A 22,111-nucleotide genomic window follows, 5' to 3' on the forward strand; every position below is an offset into this window, starting at 1 on the left:
CAGATTCTTTATTGACTGAAATGTTGAATGCTGGCTGGCGTATAAGGGGTAGTTTTCTAACCAGCAGTACAAGTAGTCCAAATGTCACCAAGCCTCTAGAACAGGGCTGCCTGAGCTGTGGCCAGCAGGCCAAATATGGTATGCCATAAAGTTTGATTTGGCCAACCAGATGTTTTATTTCAATTTTTTAAGGAAAATGCTGTTTAACTATGTAGGATCCCAAATTTTGAATACTTTTTCATGATCTGCATATTGCAGCAGAGTGACACTGTGCAGTAAGTCTTTGGATCATCGTACCATTTTTGCATCATAACGATACAATACAAAAGATGATTGCCTTTGGCCCACTGACTGTCATTAAGTTTTAGTTTTGGGCCCTCCAATGGAAAAACTTTGGGCTCTCCTGCTTTAGAACCTCATCAACCTGTCACTGCTCACTTCCACTTCTTTTCATTCAACTTGCATAGCTTTGTTATTTGCTTGAGATCACCATCACCATGTCTGTGTTTGCTATAGTTGCAATCTAGGTGCTGTATCGTAGGCAACTGGACTTTCAGTTCAGGATGCTGTTTCAGTTCCTTGAAGACGTTTCACCTCTCATCCAAGAGGCTTCTTCAGTTCTAACTAACTGGAGGGGAGTTGCAGGCTGTTAAACTCTGTGTGGGAGTGTCCTTACAGAGTCATTAAGGACACGTGTGAGCTCTGAGTTTCAGAGTCGTTAAGGCCACTTGTGGGTTTCTAAGGATAGGTGAGCCCATATAGTTTCAATATTTTAGTGTGATGATGTAATAGATACAAAATCAATCTGTGCTAAGAGCTGCATGTTCACACAACAATACTGTCTACAAGGTGATTTCAAGGCGAATTAATACAACCAGAAGGCTAAAAACCCTACACAGTAAGTATACTATATGTGATATGCATATGATGCAAATGTGCAGTAACACAGTTATGGTCCTTTAAATTCAGTCCCCTGCTAATGTAGTAATACATTTAAGTGTTTGTTACTTGTTATGAATAAATTGAGGGATAATCTACTCTGACTGATTAAGTATGCCACTGATGAAGCCATACAACAGAATCTTGGATACATCCCGCTCTGTGCGCCGCCTGAGGTTAACACGGGCATGAAGGAAGTTGGAAGACAAAGCTCGAACAGTATGCTGCCATTACCACCCTGAGGGCAAACATAAATGTAGGCATTTCCTTTCATCTGAATGTGAATTGGAGCTTGTTAACTCATTAAGGAGGGAAATTTCACCAGCTCATGTTCCACAGCTCATGTCTACTGTTGGCTGCTCCTCGGGCTTTCAGGCACAAAAATAAGGACAGAAATGTATAAAAAATTTTTTTAAAAAGATTAAGGAGAGGGGTGTCTTCATTTAATTAAAAAGAGAAATTTCTCCACCAGCGTGCTGCCCTGCTTTAAGTGAGGAGGATGCTAAAATATACTTCATACAGACAATGAAACGTGTTATGACACTGTTACAGGGGCAGGGCGTACAGGTGAACAGAAGAATTGTTAATCTGTTTGGCTTTTATGCAAATTATAAAACAAAACTGGACACATACACACTTTGATAGGTACTCGAAAAAAGCAGGGAAGCTTCTATTCACACTGACGTAAAGAAGTGAATTAATAGAAATCTTTTATGTGGACTTCTTTTGACATCATTCCAGCACGAACACTTGATGTTTTATGTATATTTCAAGTTATGTCACCGTCGGCGACGCACTTCCTGAAACCAACCAGTAAGATCACTTTACTCTCTCATCATGTCATGGGTGTATTATATCAGAGGACACAATCATAAACTAAAAGCATTCAGCAGCTGGCTTCATTTGGCAAAAGAACCAAAGTCATGTGAGTCTCTTTGGTTCGATACGGTGGTATCATTTGGCACCAGCAAGCAAGGTGTTGTGACATTTTGAAGTCCCATGGGGGTGTTTGTGCCTTCAGTGCGTGTGTGTACGTGTGTGTGTGTGTGTGTGTGTGTGTGTGTGTGTGTACGTGTGAAAGGGTAGACAGGTGCCTTCTGGGTGATTAATCCACAGTTACTGACTCTACCACAACACCCATGGGCTGATGTTATCTCTCGCACCATGAATACATGTGTTCATAAGCATGCATGCAAACACACACACACACACAGATACACACACACACACACTGACCTTTCCTGTACTATCAACAGACACACATGTAGGTAACTATATACAATGGAAGGAAACAGAACCCACAGGGGATACACAGAGAGAGACACAGACAAATGTGTGCACACAAACAGACACACACAGACACACACACAGAGCAGGCTGATCAACAGCCGTAGGCAGCTCTCTGTCTCTAATTGGGAAAAGTTGGCACAGATGTGTTAGGAGGAGCCGATGACGTCATCTACCTGTTTTGTTTTTTTTTTGTCAAAATGTCAGCTTTGAGCGGAGTGTGGAGACACGCCGTCGCTGTTTGAGAGCCGAGGAAAGAGTGGAATATATAAATGCCCTGCTCATAAATAAATAAAGAAGCTCTCTGCCTCTGTTTGCCAGGGAGCACTCACAACAGTAACGCTGCAAACACACTCAGCTCAGTCAGACAAACAAAGCTCAGTTTCTATGTGGAGATGTAAACTGTTGCTTATGAAGAGAGAAAGGACAAGCTGATGATATTTTGCTGGCATTATACAAATCTCTTTGGCTTACAGATCGAGGCCCAAACTGGAGCCATTCCCACGGATCGCACACATCACTTTTCATTTCACCGAAGCTGCTCACTACAACAAACCTCAATCCTGCAGCAGCTCGGGGATGACCACCATCCGGCACAAATGGAAGTCGCTCAGCAGAAAGCAAAAACATCAGGGCTAAAACAAGGTTGACATTCTAGTCCTAGAGGAACATATGTACTCACCAACACGCAATCTTTCAAAGCTCACCTCTGGCTTATTAAGGCAGAGTGGTGGACAATAGGGATATTACACTGTGCAGCCCCACACAATAGATGCGTCCCCACGGCCCTATAAAATCAATGCTTCCTTTGAAGCATTATCTGGGAATGTGCGGTTGAGTCAGCACACTACCTCTTGTAGCTATTTTTTATAGTGATTTTAGAGTGGACCCATGCACTCCGCAACATGAGAAAATCAATCAATGAAGAAAGATAGCAGAAAGATTGCAGAGATAACAACTGTAAGACCATAAATTTAAATATAAGCAACACATTTAAGGGATTTTGCGAAGAAAACAAGAAATTATACTGTATACCTCCTCTAAATTTGATCAAAGCACGATTTTGATTGCATTCCTCAACAGGGACCAAAAACAAATTTACTCCCAAATGAAATGATCTCAAGGCCAAAACACCACGGCTTTGTGATAATGCTGCTGTTGAAACACATTCAGTTCTGCTGTATGAACTCCTGCTAGGTTGTTTTCAACAAAATGATAATTACTCAAAACACACGACGCTACCTAATATTCAACAAAATGACTGAACTGCCAACGACCATGACTATGCTCAAGTGAATGGACACCAAAAATATAAAATAAATATTTCTTTGAATAATTTTCAAAACAATAAAAAACAAAAATCAGAAATGTTCAAATCTTACACATAGGGGGGATTAAGCTGGATATAAATGTGGAACTAGTCGACCTAAGTTCTGTGAAATTCGCATTTAGTAAAAAAAAGAAAATAAATGTGACTATAGAAAAACAGTCATGTTTGACAAGTGGGATTACCTTTGGTCTCATTACATTTAATATTGTGAGCAGTCCACTCTGATAATCCCTCTCCTCCCACAGGTTTTCAGTGAGCGAGGCTTTGCTATATTGAAGCTGTTGTGAGGCTGTTTAGAGTCTGTGTGTGTCTTTGGGGAGGACAGGACGAGATGAACGGACTCTGGTTTATTAATTTGTCCTACAGTACTTGTTGAATCATTGTATTAAGTAACTGTTTGATATGGAACGACAAAATGGGCAATAATAAAGTGATGAATAAGACATTTTTATAATGAGACATATTATTGTCACTAAATCATCTTATAAAAAAGTACAGAAAAATATACAAACTAATACAATTTGACATTACTTTATACATAATTAAAACTTCTTACATATTCTTATTTTGACATTCCATTCCATTACAGTTCATTTTTATTTTTTAAAGCACTTAAAGCCAATTCAAAATATCAGTGACAGTTTTGTAATGCCAGTGTTACTGTTATCATTCTGCTGACCTCTCTCACATTAAACAATCACATGGTCTGATCCTCTTAGAAGGCTCAGAAACTGCTATGATATTAATTACTGTGAAAATAACACACTTAATAATGATGATGAGCTATTTTACAGTCATTGGATTTTTTCTGTATTTATTCATATGATGATTTAGTTCATAATGTCTTATTCATTTACAGAATATGGGTAACTGAAGCTCCATAATTAACAGAGCATGGCTTAGTGCAATGATGTAGTCAGACACTATGAAGCGCATCGCATCCGTTAGAGCGAGTGTCATCAGAAATCAAAATAAAACGATGTATACAATATATCAAAATAATTAAGGCAAAATACATAAATACTGTTTCTTTGCGCCTTCTTAGATGGCTGAACATAATCTTGTCAACCGTTTAATATCTTGTGCACATGATGAAGTCTGGAGAACATCTTTGTGACGTAAACTGAGATTGACTGGGACAAGTCGGAAAACATGCTTAAATTTTCAATTCTAAATCAAAGAATGACGACTCAAAATTAAATTAAAATGGTTAGAAATACTCCAGCATAGAGAAGTGATTGCTGCTATACCAGCTTTGGCGACTGCTGGTGATCCCCTAAGATGGCACTTGCTTGAATTTGCAATCAGTCTAGTAACACAGTACTACTGTATGTACAAACAAGTGTTAGGATCCTACAAAGTACTGGGTGAGGTAAAAAAGACAAATACATTAAAAGAAGTCTCAACCAACAAATGAGTCAACCAACCAAGCAGCCGTTCAACCAATCAATACATTAACTAAGTGATGACATCACCGATATGGGCCACATAACCCATGTTGTAGCAAGCAAAGGTAAACACAAGTCAAGCATTCTTCATCCATTGGCTAACATTGACCAGAGTCATCAATACAGGCCACACCCCCGCAGGTTATTAGCTATGATGACATCAGTGACAGCATCAAAGACAAACTGGATGTTGTTGGTGTCGGTGGCGCAGGTCACATGGGAGTAGACCTCTTTGTTGGGCGACTTGTTCTTGCACTCGTACTGACACTTAATGTAGGCTATTCCCTCCAAGTAAGTGTCTGGACCTGAGGAGAGAGACACAGAGAGAGAGAGATGACTTACAGTGGCAGTGAGATAAAGGCTTAAAAGCTGTTGTTATCTAAACCTTTATATCAGCGTGCTAGCCAATATTTTCCGTATCAGCACTATTTTCTGATATTTTCTAAAAACATGACCTTTGACCTTCTAGCTCAGCACACATTTTGCTGAGGTGTGCGGAGGGCTGAGCTTACTGCTGGCCAAGCTGGAAGAAATATGACACATGGACGACTTTTTCAGACAAAATAAAAAGGTGATTTGGGGCTGACAAATGGAATGTAATGGAAAATGTTATGTCTTGTTTTTGTTGGAAAGGTCTGCCAGTTTTGTCTCTATTGCCAGTGTATCACAGTCTTTATACAAGTGTGACAGATATGAGGTCCTAGAGCCAAAAGGATGGAACCATTACTCATATTGTACATTGATTCATTTTAGTCCATTATCAACAGCGAGCGTTAGTTCTGCTTGTAACATAAGCATTTGGCATGCAGTGGATTTAATCGAGAGCCTTAATTTGTTATAATGAGTTTGGAGTGAGTCAGATCTCGGTGACTGGAGTAATTTTTGCTCCAAGTGTCACTAACATCTCTCTGGCTCTCAGCCATCAGCAGCACTGTGATTCGTCTGTCTCATTCAGCGGCAGCGTCATCAGAATAGGCCTGAGGTCTGGCCATGTAAAAGGATGAAGAGAAGAGAAGAAGAGGAGAGGAAACAGGTTTGGAATCCTAATTCTCTCTTTCTCACAGTCTCACAGTTTTGGTCTCTCTCCATCTTGCTTTCCCACACTCTTGCTTTGTCTATTCTTTTTCTTTTTATTCTAATTTCCTCACACACTGCTCTCTTTGTCTTTCTCATATTCAGTTGCTTCCCCCTGTGTTGTCTTACAGTATCTCTCAAATTCTCTTGTATCTAGCACACTCTTTTACTTCGGTGACTCTCATCTTTGTTTTGTTCCACAATCTGAGCCGATCTGCTCTTTTCTGTTGCCTTCGATCTTGTATTTCCCATTCTGTCTGTCTTTCCCCTATTTGCTTTTGTCTGACAACTTTTTGTATACTTCATTCAGAGAAATAGTACTTTTTACAGACAGCTGAACTCTTTAGTAATTTATGGATATGTGCTGAATTCACTTTATTTATCTTACATCTTATCCTAAGATAAAGGCCAGAGTTGACCCAAGATGCTACAGTAACTGATTGAGCCAGCTGGTTTGTGTCCGTTAATTCAACATAGTCTTAAAAGTAGGATTATATTTCTTTTCTACTCTTTAAATGATCATACTCAACAGTCACGGTGCCTCCCTGTGTCTATACCATTATACAGTTCTGTATACACTATGAACTCGTCTTGGACTATAAATATCAAGTGTATGGATATGTACCTGTGTACTCGGGGAAGCAGATGGCCAGTGGTGACTTAGTGATCTTGTTTTCAAAAATGTCCTTCTTGTTCAGGAAGAGGATGATGGAGGTGTCATTAAACCACTTGTTGTTACAGATGGAGTCAAACAGCTTCAGAGACTCGTGCATGCGGTTCTGTAGAAGAGACATCAGCAAGGGTTTAACAGGATTTAAAACGATTCTCAAAGATTCAAGCATATGTATGGTGGTCGAAATCGACAAATGTGTTGCAGCTTCAGAAGATACATGCAAATGAACAGTCAAGTAAATTAAGAAAACATCTTCATCAATTTGACAACACATGCACTGCACATGGGGGTGCACAGTGTAATATCCCAACACAAGCATTTAGAAAAGTTTAGAAAATCTTGCAAATACATAAATGATGCAAAGTCAAGTGGCCTCTATGTGGAGCGCCCTCCACAGACTGCAAGAACCAGGACTTAATTCTGTTAGCAGAACACATGTTGTGTGGCTGATGTTGACATTTGGTAGTCACAGAGACTACATATATTTAAGGGAGCTCTGATTGACTGGCAGATATTCATTTTAAACAGTTTGATCGGAGATCTCTATAAAGTTCAATCAGGGGATGAATATGAAGATTCATCTCAGATCCATTTATCCCCTAAACTACAAACAGCTTGCTGGCTGGACCTTGCGAAGATGTTCTGCAGTAAACCAAGAGGGCACTGAAAGCTAGTTAGCTTTTAGCAGCTGGTGAGCATCAGAGCATTTGTTTGATTTTGACTTTGCATTGTTGCTATAGATCCACGCTTTCACGTTTTTTGGGAAGCGTGTTCATGTATCCGTCTGTTTGTGTTGTGTATTTGCAGCGCATTTCCTAAATGCTGTGCACGTGTTGTCAAATTGATGAACAGGTTTTCTTAAGTTTCTCGTTTTTTTCTATTTGCATTTGTTTTTCTTAAGCTGAAGCGCATTTGCACTTGTCGATCACTGTACACATAAATAATAAATGATCCCCCTCCAAAAAAAGAGAGAAAAAAATCAACCAGGCTTACAGAATCAATACACGTGTGTTCATAAGACACATGCACACAAGTAGCCAAATCAAGAACACAAACACACTGCATACACAAAGAGGAATTGAGTAAATACATATGAGGAGGTGGAAGTACTGAGGAGTTCCTCTTGTACATGGACACAGCATTTCCTTCTGCATGGTCAGTGTGTATTTGTGTGTGCATGTGTGTATCAACACATCAGTAATAGAAGTTATTAGTGAGCTGGTTGTTGCAGCAGAGTTAAACAAGCCATGCACTTTTAGCTTTTAAGCTGTGAGTCACTGCCTACTTTAACTGTAGTATGTATCCATGAATAAATGATAGATTAAAGCTACCCTGTGGAGTTTTTCACCACTAGGGGTGCTGCACAGCAAAGGCTGAACAGGGATTTACATAACTGACATTTCTGAAGACTGCAGAAGGCAGCAACAGCTTGTGAAGGTAATGAATTATAAAGGTAGCAGTGTACCAATGATAGAAGAGAAGAAGATGAAACAAGCTTATGTACACATGGCACATTCAATTAAAAGCTTTGAAATGTTTTCTGAGGTACACACTTTAACATGTTTTATAGGCCCAATACAACAAATGCATTTTGGTCAGAAATGTTAAATATAAAATAAAAATAAAAATTACTGAACAATAAAAACTCCACAGGGTACATTGAGAATATATATATACGATGGAGATGTAAGCATTGTTAAATTAGCATCTAAAATGGTAAGAACGCATGAAAACTTTATGATTACCTTAAAATGATCAATACTTTAAAGGTTAAAATCAATTTTAGTATTTTATGTTTTTCATCATTAGGCACTTTTTTGTGTTAGTGGATCATGGGACTTTTGTCAGTCGTTAGCACTGGTAGAATGCTTTGTTTGCAAAAGTTCTTCATACATCAGTCCATGCTGGCTTACTACACCATAAGCCACAGCTCTGTTTGCTAATGAACTAACTGTTGGCACTGCTTTTTAGAGCTCATGCAAAAAACTAAATCAGTGAAGAAACCAGTACATACTGCATCTCAAAGTGCCTAGTGATGAAAACAGGATCTGATTCTTTTCAAAGAATGAGTTGAAAGCAGTTTTTCTCTGGTTATGATCCTTTACTGCCTAGTTTAGGATGGGGGAGGGGAGAAAAGGTGAGTGATGGGGCCCATTAGCCCATCAGATTACAGGAAAACTGGAATTCAGATAAATTACTGCCAATTAAGGCAATGCAAACTCACATATGGTGAATGACAGTAGAGAGGAGGTTAGATAGCTAGTGCAATAATTAAGAGATATAAAGATGTGATCAGTCAGACATAGATAGATAGATAGATAGATAGATAGATAGATAGATAGATAGATAGATAGATAGATAGATAGATAGATAGATAGATAGATAGATAGATAGCATGCAATAAGACATTTGGTAAACTGAAAACAAAGCTGTGCAAAGATACACACACTCAATTCCTTGGTTCACAAACAGAGGTACTGCTTTCAACTCATGGTGAGTGTATCAACCTATTGAGAGGTTTCATACCTGTCTGTGGTTGGAGCATCTGCAGAAGATCTGACTGCTGATTGGTTAGAGAGGACAGTCGATGGCGAGAGTGACAGGAGGAGCGGAAGGAGCCAGAGGTGCTGCAGGGTGGAGCTTAGAGCAGGAACAGAAAATGCAAGGGACCCGCCCACCCAGCTACGTCCCACTTCCTTTTAAACGACACCCCCTCTGCCCCAGATACACATACGCTAAGAAGGTGTTTAGAGGCAGGAGGACAGGACTTCAGTTCACCCAGAGCATTTGTCATTTCAGAGTATAGTCTGTGTGTTTGTGTGTGTGCTTCACAGAAACAGGACAAGGAGAGGCAGAGAAAAACACAACGCAAGCAGTTCTTCAATAGACAGAAGGGAATTTCAAAGCGAAAGTAGTGTGTTGTATTGCATGTGTGTGCGTGTGTGTGTACACAGGTATTTATATAGATACATACAGTCAGAACATGTCACATTGGCCTAGTGAGGTGGTCTATCACCTCTTTATTGACCTCTCAGAGGGACAAAAACAAATTCCTATACATAACAGACAACCTGTTCCGTGATCATTTGCCCTGGCACAACCACACCGTCTCATACTGTACAGGTAGAGCAAATGACAGGGTTTCTCTGTTGTTTAACTGTTTAATTCCGTTTCCTCAAAAAAGGCCCCAGGAGGTATCAAAAAGTCTAAAATGACATTGACAAAGGTCTAAAATATTTACTTTTGCATTAACTGTTTGTTTTTGTATCCGATTGTTGGCTGTTTTGAAGCGTCATCCACTTCTAAACTACAAATGGGATTGTTATGACAGTGGATTGTGCTGCAAGAGGTAGCTGAATCCTTTTTTGAAGAGTTACAGTCAGCACTGCCACACCACTCAAGCTCCTGCTGGCTACAGTAGCATCATTTCAAGATGGGCAAGTGTCAATTTTATCAAAAACCTCAATGAAATGAACTGTTCATTTTCCATTAGTTAATCCATCGCTACTTTTAGGTCACTTTTCTGGGTCAAGGTCACATTAATTCAAATTATTATGTCATTACAGATTATTCCAATATGCTGCAGGGGAGTAGTAAAAAAAAGGGGACAGATATGAAAAGGCTGCGCAGCTGAGCAATAAAAGGTTGAATCCCTGTTATAATAATAATAATCATGGCCATATAGTCCCTACAGGATTCCATCATTCTTTCATACGTTAGATAGTGTGATCATAAAGCAAGTACTAAATTGCATTCCGTGTGTATTAATAAGGTTTTTGACTTGGCGAATACTTCAGAAATCATGAAATGAGAGAAGAGCAAAGAAAAAGTCTCTTCTTTAGGGTAACTGTTTAAGTATAGTCATATCAATAAAACTGTTTCAGCAAAAATCTTATTTGTTTTACTACACAGTGGTTAATACACTGTACATACTATTAGTCACAAGACTATTAAAGTCCACTAGTGTCATTCAGCCCACCCATGAAAACTATGCATACTGGAACTGACCATCAGGTAGTGTTGTAGTACTTGAGATCGGTCTTGGTCTCAAGACCACTTTGTTGAACATCTCAATCTCATCTTGGAATCGACCACATTTTCACTCAGTCTCGTCTTGGTCTACATGCTGACAATGGCTTCTATGGGAAGACGAGAGGCACCCAGGAAACCTTATGCTTGCACAAAAATTGTATTGTGTTAGGTCAATGGTAAAAAATGGAAAATCCATTTGTTTGTATTTGTTTGCTCATAGAACATAAAAATATAAAAAGAATCATAACAATGTTCATGTGTCCTCTGTGGGTGTTTAAATGCAAATGTGGATCTGTCAGATCAATTTTAGGATGCCTATGGCTTTATTATTTTATTGTACGTGTGTCATGCATGGTGGGACTCGCAGTGGTCTTGGTCTTGACTTGGTCTCAACCTCTCAAAGTCTTGGTCTTGTCTCGGTCTCAATACACTCTGGTCTTGGTCATGACTTTGCCTTGGTTTAGGTGGTCTTGACTACAACACTACCATTCGGAGCTCCAAACATTGCGACATGAACACAGTATGTGGGCATTATTTTATGTAAAATAAAGCCTCATCAATGAATAATAAATATAGATACAGTTTCTTAATCTGTAAGTGGCTGGTGTACTGAGAATTTTAGACAGGATTAGTATTAAAGGGAAAAGCTGTAAATCTAATTACATTCATGTCGTGTGAGTTACTTTAATGATCTGCTCTAAAGGGATACATATCTATTACTTGATCACTCCCATTACTGTAGAGGGGTTGTGATCTTTCCTGTCAGATTGTGGAATATTTTTTACTGTGCACAGTACGAGTCATTTCTGAATCACATGCCTGGTAGTGTGTCTGATAGCTGAGGACGTGGGCGCTTGCCAAATAACATTTGGTTATTTGCCTTGTAAATATAACTCCCACACTATGTTTGCTCTTTAATAAAAATAATAACACACAACGTCACAATGTTGATCAGAATGCTGTCTCACAGATGAAGAAAAAATAATAACAGTCCTGCCATTAATGCTGTCTACAGAGATTTGAATCTTGGATGTTGCTTTTTCGTTTTTGTCAAACCCACGCTGCTACATATTTCCTGGTGTCAGTCTATTTGAACTTGTGTTTTAACTGTGGGTTGCGTTGGTGGAAAGGTGATAGTGGACGCAGTATCACAGCGAAACGGTCCCTTTATCTTCTCGCTGCACTACAGTCTGATCGATTGAGGTGTAGTCAGAGAAAATAGTATATATGACAATGGATTTCTCCCTGGGAAATATTTTACTATTAATGTTGTATGTAGCAGCTGTGCTCAAAATATCACCTTGACCTTACATTACCTAGAGTTGAACGGATACGTGCGAGGACAAAAGACACCACGCATTGACTAAATAGACTGAGATATGGGGCACTAGAAGCTGTTTGTTAGCGCCTTTATGATGGATATTTCCTCTCCTCATGTGACGTTCTTGTGGTGCTCCCAGCTCAGAGGGAGGCTTGACGACATCTGCATAAATAGAGCAGCTACTGAACACAATTTCCCAGCTTGAAATTCTCAGAGGATACACTGCAGGCTTATAAATAGCAGTGAGCGCCGTGCATTCAAATCAGCTTATTTGTTTTAGGTTACATGGCATCGTTTTTACTGCCACATGGCACGTTGCGGCCTTTTGTTGAGGAAACACACAGCTACTCCATTGTAGATGTGTCTTACTATTTCAGGAGCCTTATTTTCCACAAATATCAAATAGGTGTACAATTTTCTTTTCAGGTTGCAGTTTTCATAGCTCTTGAAATACACACACATTGATAGTTGTTAGATATTAAAACAAAGTGGTAAAGCATTGTTTTGAAAAAAGAAACTATAAAGAAACAGTACTGTATAAGGTTTTTATTTACCTGTAATGTTCTATGCTCACTGTATATGTAAAATTATAACGTGAATACAGGCATCTCAACTACTTCATGAAAGATGTCTTTACTGTATCTACTGTATATCTCAGAATCTACCTAATTTGCCTGAACAGAAACCTCATGAACATCAGTTACCGCAAATGTCTGTCCTGTTGTTTAAAACAGTCATTTGCTTTGACAGATTTGCATGGAGAAAAATAAGTATTGTAAAACAGTGTCCTCTTTTTTGCATTGAAACCATCCAACCAAGAGACCGACAGGTATTTTGAATGTGACACCGAGTCGTGTTCTCTGTTGGTTTATTTACATGTTCTGTTGTGATATCAGAGCCGAGCGAGAAGAGAGGATCATGGAAAGACCATAGAAATGATTATGTATTCTGATCGCATGCAAAGTATGAAGGCAAACCACTGCTGATGCTTCAGTGTTACTACATGACACCAGATATGTCTGTCTGCGCCCGTCATTCCTAAATCATTCTTAAACATGTATATATAAAAGAGAAATATAAACATTTTAAGACATTCATGCTTTAATTCATTTAGCAGCTCATCAAAGAGCAGAGCAGACATTTATCCCTTCCTGTCTCAAGCGTTTACACAGACCATGTGTTTAATGTCAGCTTACACGTCGTTTCTACATATAGAACAAGCTTACACTCTATCTTTACACTAGCTGTTATATAGCCTGTGTCAGGGGACAACAACCCATGTTGTTACGTGTGTTCCAATATTTGAAAATGGGTCATAAGGCCACAAAAGTGACAGAGAAAGAGCGTCAGTGAGAGAGAGCATCTGTCCTTACCGTAGTCTCGTCCTCATGCAGCACCTGGTCGTATCCGCTGAGCGCCACACAGAAAATGATGGCTGTGACGTCCTCGAAACAGTGGATCCATTTCTTCCTCTCCGACCTCTGACCTCCCACATCAAACAGCCTGATGGACAGAGAGACAGACATGAGTAAACACACTTGTTAAAATGCACACACATACACAGAAAAACATTTTCATTCAAGTCATTCTTCTCCACATTACTTCCTGGTCAGTCAAATTTGGACCAATGAAACTATTAACCTCAGATTTGTAAACTATATGTTGGATACAGTATAGTCTATCTGTCTGTCTATCCCAAGTTGACCTCTGAAGTCTTGCAGCTTCTTCGGCATGCTCAGTTGGTAGGTCCATTTGTAACATGCCTGTTTCTGGTTTCTGTTTGTCTGCTGGCTCATCCCTCCAGCAGTGGCCCATTACATTCAGACTAGACAATCCTGGCCCTCTTCCCAGTCTATAAAGTGGTTTGCAAAGTTTCTCGCAATGATCGGATATTCTCAATTTTAGCTTTTATTATCCAACTTATTTTTTCCATACCCCAGTGTGTGCTCCATAAGTACCCTTTCCTCACTCAGTCAGACTCTCTAAAGTACATACGAGGGACAGACGATCTCAAACTCTGGCACTTTTCATCTTATTGTAATTGTATCCTTGGATTTGGTGTGTTATCAGTGGATATGACTAATGCCTTCAATATAAGAGTGTTACCACTGGTTTGTACTGTACTATACTGGCCATTTGAGATTTGTTGTTTTCTAGCTGTCTCAAGAAGGCCTTCTACTTTGCTATTTTCAGCTGTCAGAGACAAAAGTTGACAATTGTGAGAGAAATGTGGTAGAGTCTTCTGTAATGGATCAAAACAGTGGTCCGTGAATGCACTGTGAGACATGTCCACACATCCAGATTTGGATTTATGGTGATTAAAGACTGAACGATTCTGACAGTGTCAGTTCTGTAGTTTGACTGCAGCTGTGACCCACAAACCAACCGATCAGAACAAACTGCCTGCCAGCATGACATTTGGGTACACAGGGGCCTATTTGGGATAATGAGAATGATTTCCCTGTCCCTCTAGGCATCTGTCATCCAACAATGTAACAGCTCTTAAGGTACGTGATGTTTGGATAGAGGGTACTGGGCTCTAGAGATCTTTGTTTTTATATTCCATAGAGAGAGAATGGTGGAACAACCTCAAGTCACTGTCAAACCAAAACCTCTGACCTTCTGAGGAATACAATAGAGCTGAAAGAGTCAAGCAACTTACAGTTAGACAGTTAGAACCACTGACCATGAGCACCTCTTTGTTGTTAACGCCTGAAGAGTCGTTGGAGAGATCTCATGTGAGTCGTTGACACCCCTGGCCCTGAGAGAAAATATCTCTCCATACAAATAGGCAGCAGTAGTCTGTATTTAACATTCAACAAAGGAAACCAGAAGACTACGGACTGCAGATATACAAACCTGAGTCATGATAAAGCAGTGTTTTCTCACACCACTCTCTAATATACCCACTTCTAATTGAGAATTTGTCAAGTTGCAAATGGCAGCGTTGTTGTCAGCTTATCAAGCAAAAGAACTGGCGTGCTCAACTTCATGTGTCATGGGTGTCGACCCCGAAAAATTCACAGGGTTACGAATTAAGTTGCTTGCAAGTTAGTACATAATTTAACTTCTTCTTAATAACTTCTTAATAATGCACACCAGAGAAGAAGGAGGAAAGAAACTGACCCATTTCAACCCTAAGCTTTCCTCAGCATTACTTAACATTGTAACGCTGAGGAAAGCCTTTGACAAAAACGTATCCATTTCTTTCTGCTGCTTTAAAATATTTTTGGGGGCGGCTTTTTACCTTTATGACAGAGACAGCTAAAGAATGAGTGGATGACAACCGGAACTGAACCAGGGGGGTTACATGCCTCAAGGTGTGGCTGGGTGTGATGCTGCCTTGGGACATATTCCAGGACTACATTGTAAGTGGCTGACAAGTGATGTGGTAGACCTTCTCTGTTTAGTGATGGTTGTTCTAGCTTCCTTCTTACACTCCTCTTTCAAATCATTCGTCTTCTCTGGCAAAGATGTGTACAATGTTATCCTCGTTAGAGTGTTAATCATGACCTTGGAATGTCCACTTTCTCCTGTATATGTTGTATTTTTGTGAAATCTAAAATACACTTAAAGATACACTATCAGAGAGGAGTAAATCCTAAGTGACATGAACCCAGTCCTACATGTGATGGGCATAATGGTGGGAAAGTTGATGGTTTACACCTAGTACAGGAACACTGTAGACTCCCACACACTGCCTGACTGCCAGTAATAGCAATTGAGCTGACAAAATTTAGAGCTGCTCAACAAAATACACGCAGCACACCACCTACTCAACTGTAAGAGACACGGTATATTGAGCATCATTCAGCAGAATTAACATTTCTCTGTGTGTATAAATTGTGTGTCTGTATCTGAAAACACACAATAAATGTGCTGTGTGGATCTGGGAAAGACTGAGACGGAAAGTGAAACAAAGTTGAAGTGTGATGGTGCATCCATCCAGAAAAATTACTTGTGCCTACAGTTTATTAACCTCTCTGCCCTGAGTGCCTGTCAATACTTTTATGTGAGTGTGTTTGCACACACACACACACACACACACACACACACACACACACACACACACACACACACACACACACACACACACACACACACACACACACACACACACACACACACACACACACACACACACACACACACACACACACACGAGGGCCAGAAATGGGGGGGAATTAAATTAGTTCAGAGAAAGACTCCTCCCCTCTTTTCTCTCCCTTTGCTCTTTCCTCTCCTCCTACCATCCCAACATGCCCCACCGCTCTGTCATCATTCCCACAGCTCCTCGCTCTAATTGAATCAGGTCTCATTAAAAAGGCAGACAATCATAAATATAGACACTTGTTTAAAGCATTTAATCTTATTAATTACAGACTGGATTTCCTGCTGTATGCATGGATAGAGGAGCAGGCAGGAACATGAGTAAAAGGCAGTTAAAGACTAATCAGAATTTACAAATGTCACTGTCATGAGTTAATACCGACCTGAAGTGGAGGTTTTTGAAGGTAAAGTGTGTCTCGACGATTCCTGTGGTCTTCACTCGGGTCCTCAGGATGTCCTGCTCTGTGGGCTGGTAGTCTGACGCACCAATCCGATCTAGGCTGTCTAGGTAGCTGCACACAGACACACACAGCAAAGACATGGACTATAAATGAGCAGCAATCTACTACGGGTCACGCTTTGGATTCCAAAGCTCAAGTGGTGCACTCTCATTAAAATACTTTGGACAATTGTCTCCTTTTTGGCCTTTCCAAAACCAAAAACACAAGAACAAATGGCAGGGAAGGGATTAACAGAGATGATCTGCTCTAACGGAAAATACAAGCAGTAGCATGTCCGGCTAACTGGCTTTCTATCTTACAGTGTTATAAGGCGAATGAGCTTACCAATAACTAACTAGTGTGTGGGGTTACACGTTATCACATTGACTGTTCCCCACTATGTGGTAGCTGGTCCTGGATGCTACTAGAGTTGAGGCAAACGTTAGCATCCAGCTACAAATTGGATTTGACCACACTTGAACACACTTTTTGAAAATAAGACCAGGTTTGTAAGCCAAGCAGCTCAACAGGATTATGTTCAAACTAAATAAAAGTCTGACCTTAGCTGATCCATTTTTCTATTCTTAATACAGGGACTAACAAGGTTTCTACTGTTATACAAGAACAATGATGTTTCTATTTCCATTTCTTCAACCTAGTTCATGCTGCTTAAGGCTCAGTCTTTTTGCACAATATCACATCTGTAGCCATCAACTCATTTTAGCTGGGCTCTTGTTTTAATAAAAATCAGGTGCAAACATAAGACAGTCAGCCAGAGAGAGTAATTCAACCAACCTTTTGAGCTTACATTAACTTAATTAGATAGTTAGCTATCTTATAGACTTGCGAAAGTACAGTGCTGAGTATTATGGCTTTAAAATAATATTGTGATACTTTGAGCTTTATCGTTATACACAACATGTATCTTGATATTATGAAATCTCTTCAAATACACTTCATAGATGCTAGGACTGAGCAACAAACTCAAATATCACAACGTTTTTGAACAAATAGGTCGATGTTGATATTGTGACAATACTGTAAGGAATACTATTTTATTGGGATTTTTGATAACTAATTATTGTGGATATAATAAATAATCACTGGTTATAATTGTGTGTCTCTTTCTTTGAAGTGTCCCATAAATCCATTAGCAGCTCTGTGAATCTCACTTTCTTTTAGTCTAAGCTAGTGTAAGCCTAAGTAGCACAAAGGCTACATAGTTTGCAAATCACACAGAGTATAATCATTTAAAATGGATGCATTTGTTTTGCTGTAATCCATTTTGTGCTACGGTGTAATAATGTATGTTATGACTCAGGTGGGTGATACAGTAAAGACTACATAACAGAATATGTTATGCAGAATATGACACCCACCCACTGGATTACTGTCATCAATAATGATACTAAACATGCTGCTTTACTGGCTGCAGTGGGGTAATTTTCGATCTACCCGCTAACGCTGTTAGAGGTCAGAGGTCAGGGTTGGGTGTCAATACTGATAGATCAATACTGCCCAGAACTGATAAGAAATCTGTGCCCTCCATTTTTTGTTAAATCGAATAACTTAAAATTTCTGGAAAACAGAAAATAAGACTGTCAGCCCTAGTTAGCCTAAAAGATACACAAGGAAAGCACCACGCTGAGTAACCACTAGGTAAGGAGTAAGAAAGTGAAGCGGTGGGTGTGATGATGCTGCCCAGTTATGTAATGGAATATCCCTGAAAGACCTTTGTTTTTTTAATGGATGAGTATAAAATCAAATAATTCTGAATATTACAGTTTAGAGACTTATCTCACAGTCCATGCTGAGGGATGATCACTTTGCCAGCACACAACATTAATAACCCTACCATCAAGTAAAGAAAAGGGGAGACAGTGAGGAAAGCGCTGTGACTTGATTATGTATTCACTTTACACCATGGCCCCTGAGAGTCTCTGATTCTCACTGGCTGGCAGGTGTCCATCTTCTTTTAATGCCACGTTCTTTGCCTCTGCCTTACAATTGTGTAATGCCCACCTTGGAGGGTATCATCTCTCACTTATTCTCTTCTGAAAGACAGCTTCTCTTCTAAAAACCAAGCGGAGAGTGAGGGCTCAGCAATGCCAGTTACTTTTCCCACACAACTATTCAGACATTATTGGTATTCTGAGCCAACAGAGATAATACAGAAAGACAGATGAGCAGCAGCGATGAGCCGAACATATACATACACTATACAGCCTTTTAGCATAATGGTGTAAAGTTTTGATTTATAGATTGGTGAGAGTGTAGTTTCAGAGCTTCTAAATGGATGCTGAGTTACTTCCCAGAGAATGAGAGAAAATGATAAAGACGAGAGAGCGAGGAGATATTGGGCTGATGGTAAGAAGAAGTGGATGGCACACACACACAAACAAACAGGCATATAAACTCACACACGCACAAACACCGCACTCTCACACAGCTTCAGAGACGAGAGCTATTGATTACACAGAAAAGAATATGGGTTGGGAATATGGGCGTTTGGAGAGGATGTATGTGTGAGACAAAGACAACGTGAGAGGACTATTTTCAGGCAGCAGTGAGACAAAGTGATCTGCCAGACCTTAGACTCTGACTTAATAATGTTAGAGCTGTAAAGAAATTTGTTGTGGTTTGATCATTTTTCAGATTTTAAAAACAAATGGTTTCTGCTAAGATTATAAGAGCAGTCAAACATTGTCAAAAATGTTTAAAACAATCTACTTGGAACTTATACATAACCAAGATCTCTGTGATCAAGCCAAAGAATATTGCTTCAACAGACACATAAACCTGATCCAACCCCAGCCTGAAAACCTGTTTCTCCCCCCCCCTCATGGCTCCTATCCACCTGCAGTTGTTATCTTGTATAATTTCCTGAATAATGCTCAGCAGTGACCACTGGTCCCTGCAGTGACTTTCCCATTCATTTACTAGACTGATGTTTCAGAAATCCTTATTTAAAGAGCTGGGATGATGCCAGCCAACTACAAATGAGTACACCACAGAAAAATTTGAAAATGGAAAAAACGGCAAAGCTACATGACTGTGTACATAATTATCTAAAGAGAGAAGGACCACTCATAATCTCTAAAACAATGCAGTGAGTCAGAAAATGAAATCATGGTTGCTCTGTGGTAAACATAACGTAAACAGTCTTTGCTGTTACACTTTAGGATTGTGGGTAGTGTAGTTCATCTGCTTGACATAGGGAATACATTTTTTTCCTTGCTCCTTGAATCAGAATATGAATGGGAGTTTCCCTTACAGAACCTCACTGTTGAGCTCTATAAGACACTGTATATCTGTGTGTTTGGATAACACTGAATCACAGCGTCTCGCAGAGATTAAGTAGAGATGGAGATAACAGAACGAAGGTTAAATCAACTGAGAGCTGCGTTCGTCCCACTTCTTACCAGATACATACTTTTATTGTCTGCCAAGTAAAATAAATGTTTTACCATTTAAAGCCAATTTAGCTTTTATGTGGGTGTTTAGTTAGAAAGCTCTTCAGAAACTACTTGAAAACTGTCACGTGGATCCAACTTTGAAATAGTCAGCATTTTTGGACCAAGGTTCTTGGTTTAAAGATTATTGTGGTTTTGGTCCATACACAACAGAATGAGAGAGGGATGACCCAGGCTGGCAATGAAGAGCATAGTGGGTAGCTGAGTCAGACATACAACAGCTGTTAGAGCTGAGGCATTATGTTGATAATCACTTGACAGTAAATTAAACATCAACTTTTTAGTAACTAATTAAGCATTACATTCACTGATTCCCGCAATGGGTTGTGGATTATTAGTCAGATACGAGACATTTTAATGCATGTTGCTGGGTTTTGGGAAATCATGATTAACATTTTTCATTCATTTACAGACTAAACAATAAACTGAAGTTCACCAAGATCAACAGCAGAATAACTGATAATGATAACATTGCTATTTGCAGTCCTGATGTGCAATATAAAATGCATGTTCAGTACTCTCTCCTCTCCTCTTCTTTTTCTCTTTCCTGTCAGACTCCCTTAGCTGTAAAGAAATGATGAAAAAACTAGGCTGCACTTAGGTATCTGACTATTGAGTAAGAAAGGTCAAATTTGCTATTTTTATTGTGACTTTCATGACATTTACCACCACAGAAGGTTGAAACCTCTCTAAATAGAAGCAGTCGGCTCCTCCTGTTCACCCTGCAGTACCTATCCAGGAAAGTACTTTTGACATGAGCTTACATTAACACAAATGCGAACATTGTTTCACATATAGAACTGCTGTCCCCTGAGGCTGTTGTCCACACAGCAATGTAAATTACATCGAATCACGCCTGGGCAGGCTAATGACTTTTGCATGCTTATGTAGGTTTTTAGATAGCATAGAGAATGTAGACCATCACAACATTAGTCCTTTTCCTCATCCTGATATTACTCTTCATGGTGCACTAAATCGATTAACACCAGACCCCAGAGTATAGCTCTCTCATTTCCCTGGTGATGCACAGTATTATAGATTATCGCAGAAACAGTGTTCGGCACAAAAGAGAAACAAGGAGAGAGAACGTTATCTGTGTGCTGATAATGACAAGGATGAGTGTGTTTGTGTGTGTGCTTCCAGCATAGAAAACTGAAGAGTTCTCCGGACGATATTGTGGGACAATATCCTTAATTCCAGATTCAACACTTATGATCTATTTTGATTCTTAAGTATTGCGAGCCCATATTAGGTTGCATTTTATAAGCTTGTATGTCACTGAACCATGGGAAAAATATTGAATCATTCGCCTCTGGATACTTTATATCATGCGTCACGCTTCCAATAACAATGCTCATCACACATCAGTCAGTGTAAATCTTATTTCAGCAGCGCCATTGCTATGCTGCATATTAAAGTGGTAAATAAAATATTATATAGTAAACTAAATTGCTTCATTTAGCTGTTCCTGCTCATCAAGCTCATGCTTTAAGAGTTAAATAAACAGAACATGTAAATATATATACTGGAAATGTCTCTACCTAGCAGTGGCTGCATTTTTGAGCCCAAATTATGAGTTTGAGTTTTGACCCTTTGAGCTTGCTGTAGCAATGTGAAGTTAGCAGTCATTAGTTTGTTTCCACAGATCAAATGAAATGCTGTATATGCCTGCAAGTATGAGCACACGTGTTGTTTATGTTAAAAAGGTAAAAAGATCGTTTGATGAGATATTACTGTCGTTGCAATGCTAATTTCTATTAGCCAGTTAATGGTAATATACATTATGTGATAGCATCAAGCTTACTCACTAAGCGTTAGTTTTATCAAATTAATTCAGGGATCAAAGAATTGATTCTGAAATCGTAACAAAAAAGATTTTTTTCCCCGTCCCTACCCACAACCTGCGATATTCAGCATCATTCTCATTACTGTGAACACACTCCATCCCTCCTTCTGTTGTCAGTAACCTGCATTATTACTGCAT

General features: G+C 39.4%; 1 protein-coding gene across 2 annotated transcripts in view; it reads right to left on the reverse strand.

The window, feature by feature from the left end:
* gnao1a (guanine nucleotide binding protein (G protein), alpha activating activity polypeptide O, a) overlaps positions 1-22,111 on the reverse strand; it is a 107,177-nt gene that overhangs the window by 7,019 nt on the left and 78,047 nt on the right. Inside the window, exons 5-8 of one of the 2 annotated variants that reach the window (XM_073472365.1) lie at positions 16,598-16,726; positions 13,478-13,607; positions 6,704-6,857; positions 3,743-5,309 (exon numbers count right to left, since the gene is read on the reverse strand). In XM_073472365.1, coding sequence (XP_073328466.1) covers positions 5,122-5,309; positions 6,704-6,857; positions 13,478-13,607; positions 16,598-16,726 — 601 coding nt within the window. In that variant the 3' untranslated portion in view covers positions 3,743-5,121. Of the gene's footprint in view, positions 1-3,742; positions 5,310-6,703; positions 6,858-13,477; positions 13,608-16,597; positions 16,727-22,111 lie in introns of those variants that run through there. The other variant, XM_073472366.1, reaches the window with a different exon arrangement.

Source organism: Pagrus major, chromosome 8 (genome assembly GCF_040436345.1).
Source record: "Pagrus major chromosome 8, Pma_NU_1.0".
Taxonomy (NCBI): domain Eukaryota; kingdom Metazoa; phylum Chordata; class Actinopteri; order Spariformes; family Sparidae; genus Pagrus; species Pagrus major.